Here is a 12583-nt window from a genome sequence, read left to right as displayed (position 1 = left end):
GAACAATATCTTAATATTGACGGCGAAATACCAGAGAACATGGTTACTCGTTTCACGGCGGTATTGTAGAGGTTACAACATTACAACGGTAAGCTTTATAGCCACTCAATTGTGTGCGTGCTTTGTGCATGTAGGCCTCACGTGTATTCAATCAAAACAAAGCACGGCAAGCCTAGCCTAGCCTTGATTATGCTAGGGCTTAGCCTACATTTATGCCTAGGCCTATGTCTATGATAAAGGCCTTTCTATTATTTAACCAATTAATGAACAAAGAATATATTAATGAAGGATATAAAACAAATATTTACTGTTTCTAAATTAGGGATCTGGTGGAATCTATTGGTCCCCTCGGTGAACTGGAGACCGTGAGCCTACTATTTCCCTCGACCTGGCGGTCTCGGGAAATAGTAGGCTCACGGTCTCCAGTTCACCTCGGGGACCAATAGATTCCACCAGATCCCTCATGAGCAGTAAATATTTGTATAATATTTGTTTACTCAAGTTCAAATGTTGTAATGTCCTGTGGTTACTTTACAATTTTTGTCTTTCTTTTTCTTACAATAATACTGTTTTTATACAATTAATTTTCTCCATAATTACATTTTTGGTGAGATTTTCCCAGTGAGGCTGACAAGGGGGTTAAAAGGGGGAACGTTACCTCTGGGCCAGGGGTCCTAGGGGCCCATAAAAATAAAGAAAACATACCTTAATGGGTCCATAAATGCAACGAAACGAGACCACACCTGGGGCTGTGAAAAAAGGGGCCCAGACGTTCATTTTCCCCTTTTCATTTTACCCCCGGGCCCATAATGGCTCTCGGCGGCACTGGATTTTCCTACAGAAGTACATAAGTACATGTTTGCAGTGTTGCCAAAACTTTTAAGCATCAAGGCGTGGCGCATTGACTCGGCAGGCCGCGGTAAAGGATTCTCAAGTAGCCCAATTTTTAAGCATGCAAAAAAAGTGCCCAATACGGGATACTTGGGCGGATTCACCCGAATTTCGAACGCAAAACACCCAATTGGCAGAAAAGCACTTGAATTTAAAACTTCCGGTACTTACTCAAGTTACTGGGAAGTTACTGACCGATCAATAAATGGTCACAAAACTCATTGTAATTGCAATTTGGAGCATCAGAGACTTAAAACCTTTATAAATCGGCTAAATTGAAAGGAAAATACATCAAAATTACTGCCGCAGTCTGAGACAGGCAAAAGTAGCCCAATTTTTGGCAAGTAGCGGCATGCTTTTTTGAGTAGCGGCAAGTGATCGCGCGTGGCGTTGGCATCACTGCATGTCAAACAATATAAATGCTAATTTCTGCATGGCGAATCTGCAGACGAATTAGACTCATTACACTTCCTAGTATTTTGACTTAAAAACATATATATGTCTTTTTCATTTTTAAATCAAAATATTTTTGAGGGGTCAAATGCAAGTAATATGTATTCATGTCATAGTCTATGATTTCAAAATGGATACAAATCTAATGATTTTGTTCAAGGACACTCCAAATCCAAAAATTTAAATTTAAAACAAGGTTGTTGTTTTTTCAGAAAATCGGGGGTGGGACTTTACACAAAGGTGGGACTATATTTGTGTCAGTACGGTATTATCAAATACAGTACATCTCTTTTCCAAGCAGTGAAATACTGATACAATTCTGGCTCAAATAATAATAACAAGATGATGGGTTACTGTAAATACTATGTTGAAGCATGAATGTTTCTGCATGTTTAGCTGTTACTAAGCAACAGATCTAATAATTAAATTTTTGATCTTGAGGTGGGATGGTCTTAGAGGTGATATGCACCTGTTCATCTCAATCCTCTACACTGGTATCTCTCCTACATGTGCTGGATCTGTGGTGCGTTTTATTCACATGTATATAAAAATTATGTCTTTTATACTTTTACTTTGTGCAATATATTTATCCATCTTTTATCTAATTTTGTTATTTGATATTGTAACCAGTGTATGAAGCCAAATAAATAAATAAATAAATTTATAAATAATAAAAACAAATGCACAAAGTCAGCAGCATTGACCGTGGACATAGCCACAGGCTGCCTTCCACTGAAATCCACAGAGCTAAATATGGATGGAACTAATTAGATGAGTCCTCTATGACAGAAATAACCAAATTAGCAATTTGCAAAACCAAATTGTGCAATAATAGTCCCAAACAAAAATGTTTGGTAGACTCATAACCGGTGCGATCTTACCTTTCCGATGTTGATTAAGATACTTCTTGCATCGATCCCGAGATGCGGAAAAACCAATAGTCATTTTGTCCCACATAAATGAATAAATAACAAAACCCCCGATCCCCGAGTGGACTCACCCATTCGGTGACGTCACACACGATAATCACCCCTTATCCGACTTGGGCAGCCCCTACTCGGCCAAACTTGTAGGCGGCGGGGTCGGATAATCAACATCGAAAGGTAAGATCGCACCGGTTATGAGTCTACCAAACATTTTTGTTTGGGACTAGACTCAGTACAGCGGTCGTTCTTACAGTTTCCGATGTTGATTAAGATACTTCTTGCATCAACATCTGAAAGATCGATCTAGCAAGTAACCGACGGATGGAGGTACAAGATTGGCCAGCATCTGATAAGGATCGGGAGAGTGGGTAGCATGGTAATCGCGAGGTCAAACTATTTCCCCCCCTCACGGCCGGGAAACAGAAAGACTACGTGAACAGACAAAAACCCTGAACTGAAAGTTCAGTGGTTAAGAATAGAAACACTGGTTCTTACCATGTTGGAATTCTGATTGTCCGCAAAACACCTGATACCCAACCACCATATTATCTCCGCAGAATAGCTCTGGAGAACTTATCGCCTGGTCGTTGGTTTACGTTTTTGTAGTAAACCGTGGAAAAGGACGACGGGTTCTTCCAAGACACAGCCTGACAAATCTCTTCTATGGGGACCCCCTATGGTAGGCCCACGAAGATGAGATAGATCTGGTTGAGTGGGCCTAGGGGCGAGAGTCTTTTGCCGCCCTCGAGTCCACCAGCACCTGGACCAGCCACCGTGCCAGAGTCTGTTTAGCGGCTGGACCGTGCGGTTCTGCGTGAGTGATAAATAAGCGGTCATGAGCCCCTCTTAAGGTTTGTGTTCGCCAAGGTAGTGCTGTAGCGCCTCACCGGGCACCACAACCTGTCTCCGGCTATTCAGGACCCTTGCCCAATACTTGGGAGAACGCGGGGCGAGTGTCGGAATGTACTTCGCTCATTTTTTGCAAGGAAATCCGGGCGAAGAAACAGCGTCGCTCCGTTGTTAGTAAATACGGAGGCTGACTTGAGACTGCGTGCAACTCTGAGCAGCGCCGTCCGAAGCCAACGCCAGAAGAAAGGCCGCTTAAGAGTGACGTATTTAAGGGTCGCTTTTGACAGGGGCTCAAAAGGGGACCCTTAATATACTCCAAGACTGTGTTGAGGTCCCATGGAGGGACCACCTTCCTTTCCGGCGGCGCCGTTGAACATACCGTCGAGAAGAAGACTTAGGGACCCATCTGAATTGATAGTCGACCCGCCTTCAAATCCCGATGAATCGAGAGAATGGCTGACTTATAGTTGGCTATCGCTGCCTGCTGAAGTCCTGACCTGAACTTTTCTGTCAGAAAAGCTGCCACTAGAGGCACAGGGGCTCTAGTGGGAGATGTATTTCTCTCATCGCACCATGCGTAGTAGGGAGCCAAACGCTGACTATACGTGACGGAGGGTAGACTCGTCTACCCCGGCGATGAGAGAAGCAGCTTCTGATGAAAAGCCTCCTCCGCCGCGACGTTCCTGATAAGGGCCATGCAGCTAACTGCAGGTGCTCTAGTGGTAGACTTGGTACCTCTCCTCCGGCATCCGGAGTAGATTTGGTAACTCGGGGACTGGCGGTGAGCCGCTAGTAGATCCACCATCGGTCGAAACCACAGGTGTTTCGGCCAGAACGGTGCTATCAGAATGACGTTGCAATCCTCCCTCCCGATCTTGGTCACCACCCTTGCGAGCAGTGAGATCGGGGGGAAAGCGTAAGCAGTCATTCCTCCCCAGTCTACGGACAGAGCGCCCACGGCGAATGCCTGTGGGTCTGCGACCCTTGAGCAATACACCGGCAGCTGATGATTTCGATGAGATGCGAACAAATCTATCGAGGGGTGGTACATCACCTCGAAGATCGTCTGGGCGACCTGCGGAGCAAGGGACCATTCTGTAGGTCCCGACACCTTTCCTCGTGACAGATCGTCCGCGAGGATGTTGGTGCCTCCCGCTATGTGCATCGCTCTCAACGTAATCTGCCTGGCCTTGCACCACCCTATCAGGCGAAGTGCGTGCAGGCATAACCGTGGTGACCTGGTGCCCCTTGTCTGTTGAGGTAGGCCACCACGGTTGTGTTGTCTGTTTGGACAACGATATGAGATCCCACGATCACCTTCTCGAAATGCTGGAGAGTTCTCTCCACTGCCCAAAGTTCGAGAAGGTTGATATGGAACTCCGTCTCCGTGGCCGACCATAGGCCCGAGACTGAGCCCCCGTGGATGTGGCCCCCCCCAGCCCAGCTTTGACGCGCCGGTCGTCGCTACGTGACGCACCGCTGGTGCAGGAAACCTGACACCTTGAGTCAAATTGGGCTGATGGGTCCACCACCAGAGTTCTCTCGCGCGATCTCCGACATCGAACCGCGAGGGATATTGGGTGACGACTGGGCCTGTAAAAGGCTAGAAGGTGTAGTTGTATAGGCCTCATGTGAAAGCGGCAGTATGGTACGAGGTCTACCATACTGGCCATAAGGCCCAAAACCTTCATCCATGCCACAGCGGGCGCCCCCCCTGACTCGGCCAAGAGTCGGGCACACCTCGCCATGTGCGTCACCCTCGCGGGTGGGGGCACCGCGATCCCCTCCTTGAGGTTGATCTGGGCCCCTAAGAATAGTGGTGTCTGCATCGGGACCAAATTGGATTTCTTGACGTTGATCAGAAATCCCAGGTCTCCGCACCGCACGGACTACTAACTCCACGAGACACTGTGTCTCCAGCGGGTGCGTCCGTAAATGAACCAATCGTCCAGGTAGCAACACATGTTGACTCCCCTGCGCTTCAGGTACGCTGCCACCGCCCTGACCAGGAGTGTAAACACTCTGGGGGAGGCGGACAAGCCGAATGGCAGGCATCGAAACTGGTAAGTTTGACCCTGTACCTTGAAGCGAGAAACCTCTGATCTTGAGGTGCGATCGAACATGCAGATATGCGTCCGAGAGATCTAGCGATGCCGCCCACATACCCTTGATGGGGCAGGCTAGCACCGAAGCGAGAGTCTCCATTCTGAACCTCTTGGGCCTGATGAACTCGTTCAACGGCTTGAGGTTCAGAATGGGCCTCCAGTCGCCGGTCTTCTTTGGAGCCAGAAAAAATGTGCTCCAAAACCCCTTGGTGAAAGGGGGGTAGACCGGGACAATCGCTTGCTTCGTGAGAAGCTGAGTGACCTCTGACAGTAGTGCCCGACGCTGGGGGCCGTCTGGCGGCACTACCGTGGACCTCTGAATCGTGCAGGCGCACAAGGGGTGGCTGGTAAATTCCAGCCTGTAACCCCCCTGACCACTGACAATACCCAGGCGCCCGGTGAGATGGCATGCCATCTCTGGGCGTAATGCACAGCTGCCGCCCACAGGGGAATCCCCTGTGGAAGTCCAAACCTGCCGGCATGGACTGTCGACCGCCCGTGCCCTCAGGACCGATCTGGTTTGCCACCCTTAGAAGAACGGCTCTTCTTGGGGGGCTTGCCATCGGTCCAGCACTACTCTTGCGCTTCCCAGTTTTTTTGGGAGGTGCTGGAGTAGCCTCGGCTCGGGTGTAGTCTGTGGTGCGCGCCCTGCTGAAGCGGAGCTGGCGCTGAAGAACGCTTAGAAGACTTCTTCTTCTTGTGCTTCTTCTTCGCCTTACTGCCCTTCCCTTGGTCAGGGCAGCCTCCGACTTCTTCAGAGTGCTCTCATTGGTGGCCTTCTTTGCCCGGTCCTCAACCGAAGCGCAAAAGGCCTGTCCAAAGAGTAGCCCCTGTCCCACCGAGTCTGACTTCTTCATTGCATCAGCAAAGTCGGAGCCGTAAGTTGACTGGAGGGACAGACAGGCATTCTCCGGCGGCGAGATGACATCCTATGGGCTAGGCCCATAGAACTCTCGTTGAGGTTAGCTGTTAGCACCGCTAACAGATTAACCTCGCGGAAGAGTTCCGGACGTTGCCCGTGGTCGTTCGCTACCTTCCTACCGAGGTGCTCGGCAAGCGTGGTAGCGACGCTAGAGACTCTGATAAGCGGCGTGCTCGCTTATCGATGAGCTTTAGCTCCTCCTCCCACTGGGGGAGAGCGACCCGCGCCTTGGCCGCCAGCGGCAGGCGCTGGCAACGCTCTGGATCCATGTCAGGGACCCTGAGGTAGGTTTCGTAGTCCTCCTGCGAAACACGCAGTGGAAGCGTGCAAGCACGCGGCGTCGAAGCTCCAGCGAGCCTGACAGCCCTACTGAAACCTACCCTTGAGGTCCGCCGGGGAATGCAAGTGCGGGCGACCCTTGTGTGGACGCGCTTAGCTGGGCATCCTACTGAAAAGATGCCCTGGTCCTCCTGAACGGACTCCTCCTGAGAGAAAGCCAGGCCCAAACCTTGGGCCACACGGCTCATCACCTCAGCGGTGTCCGCAGGCAGACCATTGCTAGCGAGTTCCTCACGGGGAAGCGGGGGAAGGATACCTGAAGCTAGCTGCACAGTCTCATCAGACTGTGAGTCGCTACTGGTTTCATCTTCCGACTCCTTTCCCTCGCCTTCAGACTCTGACTCACTCTCTGATGAGGAAGAGATCTGACGACGGGCATCTGAAGGTGGACAGGGAGGTGTCGCCACCGTGTGGCTAGCCAACTGAACACCAGCAGAAGAGGGAGTACTCCCGCTAGACCCCGAGATGCTAGCTATAGCACCCGGGATCCGCGACGCTCTCGCTGCTGTCGCCCTAGCCATAGCAGTGTGCGGCCTACCCTGAGCTGTATCAGGGTTAGCCACTCGCCGCCGGGTTGGGTAACAACTGGTGGTACTGCTTGCCCAACGCTAGGCGGCACTTGCCACGGTGGAAGACCGTGGAAGAAACCACCCTGCGGCGGATACCACGGGCATACCCTGTTGGTAGCTGACCCTGAAAGGATCCGCCACCAGGGAAACCCCATGGAACGGCAGTACCAGTACCGCCTCCCCTGTTGCCACAGAGACTGTGGTAACCAGGACGCAGTACTGCGGTACCTGCGTGGTTGTAGCGTAGGTGCCCGGTAGGGCTCCGGCCGCGTACCACTGTACCCATGCCTCACAGCGCCCCGCTAGAGGATCAAGCCGTGTATGGGTACCCGCTATACTGGCTGTCCCTTGGCTAAAAGGAGCTTGCCTAGTATCACGGGTAGCTGGCGTGTATACCCTCGATCAGTCACCTCGCTACCTGAATAGGCAGTATCAATCAATGGAGCCATGCTCCGCTGAATAGATAGTGATCGATCATAAGAGGGTAATTGACCCATTGACTGTAATGGATCACCCACGCTCTGCTGGCTCTCGAGGACATAAGTGGGTTGTTGATCAGCCAGGCTGTTCAAACTACCTACCCTAACCTCTTGAGCCTCGCCCAAGGTCGCTGTGTGTGGCGGACCACTCACGGCAGCTATGGGTGCGTGCATAGTGGCTACCACTGAAGTCAAGCCGTAGCTCGTCTCGGTAGCTGCCACTGTTTGCACTTGGGTCGCTGTCCCGTGAGAGACTGCGAGCCCAACCCCAGTATAGCCGCTAGCCAGTCCCGGAGGACAGCCGGCGTGTTACAGCCTGGCCGAGGCAAGTCCGCTGCACGCTGTATGCTAGGATTCAACCCAGGCAAGCCCGGGGTACCCTTGGCATACTGTCCGTCGCCGGCTACTTCGCGGGTGCTAGACCCGCTGTTCGCCAGCAATAGACGGGTGTCCACCTGCAAGAAGCTCGCTAGAGATCTCACTGGTAGACTGGTACTCGCCTGTTAGGGCAAGTACCGCCCTGCTGCCTGCTACTAGCTTAGACGTAAAGTCAGTGCTTTCGCTGGCTGCTAGGCCTTCGGGCTCGCTAGCAGTCCCGGAGGTCCGCCTGCTTGCCCGGGACCGGAGCCCCAGAGGTTACCTTAGCGTGGCCCTTGCCGCCTCGCTAGTACCTACCATATCAATCTTACCTGTAGGCTTCTGTTTCTTAGTCTTCGTCTTCTGTCTGTGTCGAAGACCTAAGCAGCGCTACTTTCTAAATCCTCAAGTGGATGTCCGATAAGCCTATGCAAAAGGAAGCACACTTATTTGATTTAGAGCAATCCTGTGGGAGTAGCAGAGTGGATGCGGGTCCCACTCTGGCACAAGGGAAGGGCATGATTGACAAGGCCTAGACATTGTAGTAATCGGGGAGCGTACAGCACTACCCCCCCGAACACAAGCTCAAGCCCAATAAACAGACCCACACGCACAGTGGCTGGCTGATGTAGTGGTATGATATAAAATATATAAACAAAGGGATGAAAAACTGAAAACCTTTTGGGGAAGATTTGTCAGGCTGGTCCTTCGAAACCCACCGAACTCTTAGCAGTAACCCGGCGTCATCAGACGCGTACTGAGAGATATAACGATAGAGCACACCATAAACATAGCGAAAATCACTCACCATACATGTATACACAGTACTGTACAAACATCTATTGTAACTTACTAGTCTGTTATAGTTGTTTTACGTGAGAACAAAAATAAAATGGCGTCCTAAGGGCGGCCATTTTGAAAACGTGTGTCCCGTATATGAGCGGAACACACATACAAGCTAAGTTTTTGGATCGCTTTTTGTCACTTTTCTAGCGAAAAATGTCGTCAAAACTATCTCCCTAGCGACTATACTGGTTGGTTTTTACCTCAGTGTAACAAACAAACTGTATATCTCGATCCTTTGGTTAAGTAATGATACTTAGCGTTGGTAAAGAAAAATCCACACGTCTATCTCATCTAGAAACCAAGGAGGATAAGGGTGATTATCGTGTGTGACGTCACCGAATGGGTGAGTCCACTCGGGGATCGGGGTTTTTGTTATTTATTCATTTATGTGGGACAAAATGACTATTGGTTTTTTTCCGCATCTCGGGATCGATGCAAGAAGTATCTTAATCAACATCGGAAAGCGGTAAGATCGACCGGTGTACTGAGTCTAGGCCTACTACATCACTAACAACTCCTTTGCAATTATGCAGTCAACATTATCTTGCAAAGCTGTTTGGTATCTATTAAGGACCGTCGATGAATCGATAATAATCAAAAAATCGGCTATCCAATAATATCAATATCGCCGATATCACTTTCGGAAGAAAATCGATTTTCAGAGTTGCCGATAATGAAAAAAAAATCCAAAAATTGGGCGTAAGCAGTGTGTTAACCGCCGCAATTATGTCAGTACAGACATATTTTGAAATGTAAAAACTTCTAGAATCAATGAGACCGAGTGATGTTGATGATTTTAAAGCCCATACTTAAACATCTTTTCAAAAATGATTTGACACCCGACTTTTCCGCTGGCAGCACAATTCGCAAGTATTCAAATATTTGAAGCTTAGTGACTTGAATTTTCAGGTCACTAAAATTGGGAGGAAAATCGATTTATCGATTATTATCGATAATGAGTGACCAATATATCGATTTTTAAAAATCCTAACATCGACAGTCCTTAGTATCTATGGCAGTTCTCACATATATCATAGCTGAACCATGGAACTTGTCAGCAGTCTCACAGTATCACACATTTCAGGGGTGCTTATTAACAGGTTAATTAACGGGGTATTTATAAGGGGAGGTGCTTGTCAGGTAGTGCTTATATGGGAACTTATTAGGGGAGTGCTTATTAAACCTAAAACTAATTTCAGTTTTAACCGAAAAGTGACAGATTGTCCCTTTAAGACCAAGGTTCAGTTAAAATGCTGCTTCTATTCTATCAGTTCATGAAGTAAAAAAAAGTATGCAATGTAATAATTAGAACATAATTATAAGAAACATTTTGACCAAGTTTCAAGGCAAAAGTAGGTCAAATAAAAGTAGCCTGAACATGGATTTTAAGCAAAAATTACATTTTTTTTTAAATGAGGGTTCTGATTGGCTAATTCAATCACCTGACAAACATAACAACAATATGATAATCTGAATGGATGATTATGCATCAAAGCGTTGGTCAGTGCAGAGCATTGCTCATGAAGAGAAAACAAAGCTCCGCATTATGTCACTCATTAACAGGGCGCTTGCGTTAATCAGTCGTTAATTTATATCGCACCTTTTTCCAGATCTTAGAGCCTAGAGGACTCAAAGTGCTGTAATTTCGCTGCCATTGTGAATCATCACAACCAAATCGCATCAACTAGGCCGCGGCCGGTTGCAGCGCAAACCTATCTGCACTTTTAATTGTAACATCCACCAACTTTCTGTGCAGCTCCCCAAATTCCATTGGGTGAAGGAAGAAATTTACATTTATTTTTGAATTTCCAATTATTTTCTTTACTATTTGTTCTAATTGCAGCACTTCGCCTAAACTCATTTTACCTGGCAGGGGCTAGATTTCGATGAGAATCACAGAATCGATTCTCATGATTCTCGTAAGATCGGTTGCAAGAATCAACTTCTCTCATTATATCATACAGTAAGTGCAGTGACTATGATGGATTTTGATTCTCGCAAACCAAGACAATATCTAGGCCCTGCAGACAATTAATCCATCGTCCATCTTGGGTGGGATGGAAATTAAATACAGTCAGTTCATATAGAATGAGTAGAATGACAATGATTTCTATGAACTGATACAAGTAGGTAAAGAAGAATGTGAACACAAATACCATACCACCAGCTTGAATTGAATTCCCAGAAATTGACCTGACCATAAATATATAGCTCTATCAATGAAGACCAAATTAAAAAGACTAGTTTGCATCTGATGTCAAAGCGTGGTGTGATTGGTTGCTGACCTGAGCACTACAGCATGTTAGGCATGGTTGACAGGACATCATACGCAAACTTGTCATTTTTAATTTGGTCTTCAATTATAATTAATTGGGAGGTGAGCGGTAACAACCATTGTTGTAAACATTAGACTACTTCCTCTGACTGACCACCTTTTTCTTGGAAAATCAATCTTGTTACCCTAATTCCCAATTCTTCTGACTGGCATAAATACTGACCAGTTCCTTAAACTACAATGATAAAATAAGATTCTACTTACCTCATTTGTGTTCCATCTATGTTTTGAATGAGGAAACTCAAAAGATCTTGACAGATCTTCCAGTGTCTTGGGTAGGACTACACTGGGTCGGGAATGCTTGTCACTGGCATTTGGCTCTGTAAATAAAACACATCAAAGGAGAAATATGAACAAAGTGAAGTCACGGGTTATTGATTTTCAATTGATGATCTGCACATGTGAAGTACAGTACGAATGGATTACGCAGCACATCACGGCTGTTCGTCCATAGAAACTAGGTTTCTACGCACGCACTAGTCAGCGGTGTTTTGCCGCGCAATTCGAAATCAAAAAATGAAATTCTCCGACATGGCGGGAATTTCATCTGGGGCTATAAAAAATGTTTATGTGTCTTTACCGCTGATTCTTTTGATAAAATAATTCACAAATCCATGTACAAATTGGAAAATAATGAATTTAAAGCTAAAATCTTAAATAATTTTGTAATTATCTGTGATTTCCTACAACGTATTTTTCTTGATTTTTTAATGTTTTGGGGTAAAAATACCACAATTTAACATGAAAAAAGTACATTTTTGAGTAAAATGCTGCTATATAGGTTATGTTTATTCAAAAAAACATCCATTGCTTTTTCAAAATCCATTTAAATATCAAATGCAAGATTATCAGATTTTTTTTAAGGAAGTGTCAAAAATCCGTGATTTTCATCCATGAATTATCACACATTTTTGATAGATCCTATAGCCTAGGTGTACGTAGACTACTATAAATATGCTACAGCAAAGAATTACCATCGAAAATATTGTGATGATGATGATGATGATGATGATGATGATGATGATGATGATGATGATGATGATGATGATGATGATGATGATTAGTATTATAGGAACGAAGTGCTATTGTTTTTGAAAGAATATTTCAACAAAATCAATAAAAGTCAATGATTTATTTTTAAATAACCCAAGTTCTTGAAGAGTAAATATTTCCCTTTTTTTCCACGCCCTGCTTAAAATGACTCGACTAAACTTGATGAAATTGTATAATAGCATTATTACTAGGCCTAGGGCCTAAAGTATTCTTATGATGATAAACAAATAAAACACGATATAATAAAAAGAAAAAGAAGGAAACAAAGTTCTATTCAACATCAACGGGTTTCGGCCTATGATCGGTATTATAATTATAGCAACATCTGTAGGCCTACATTTTCATGAATGACGACAAGCAGCATAACGCTCATTCTACAAAATCCGGTGCCAATAGGCTTTTTTCCATTCTTTGGTCCACAAAACGCTGTCGAGCATTTAGGGCATCAATTTTTTTTTT

At 46.4% G+C, this 12583-nt stretch overlaps 1 protein-coding gene across 2 annotated transcripts in view; it reads right to left on the bottom strand.

Annotated features, from left to right (window-relative positions):
- Window positions 1-12583, bottom strand: part of LOC140161400 (calmodulin-binding transcription activator 2-like) — a 108345-nt gene that overhangs the window by 80039 nt on the left and 15723 nt on the right. For both annotated transcript variants that reach the window (XM_072184916.1, XM_072184915.1), the window contains exon 2: window positions 11276-11391. In XM_072184916.1, the coding sequence (XP_072041017.1) occupies window positions 11276-11391 (116 nt within the window). The remainder of the gene's footprint in view (window positions 1-11275; window positions 11392-12583) is intronic.

The sequence above is a fragment of the Amphiura filiformis genome, chromosome 9, assembly GCF_039555335.1.
Source record: "Amphiura filiformis chromosome 9, Afil_fr2py, whole genome shotgun sequence".
Lineage (NCBI taxonomy): Eukaryota > Metazoa > Echinodermata > Ophiuroidea > Amphilepidida > Amphiuridae > Amphiura > Amphiura filiformis.
This window is presented reverse-complemented; position numbering and strand designations above follow the sequence as displayed.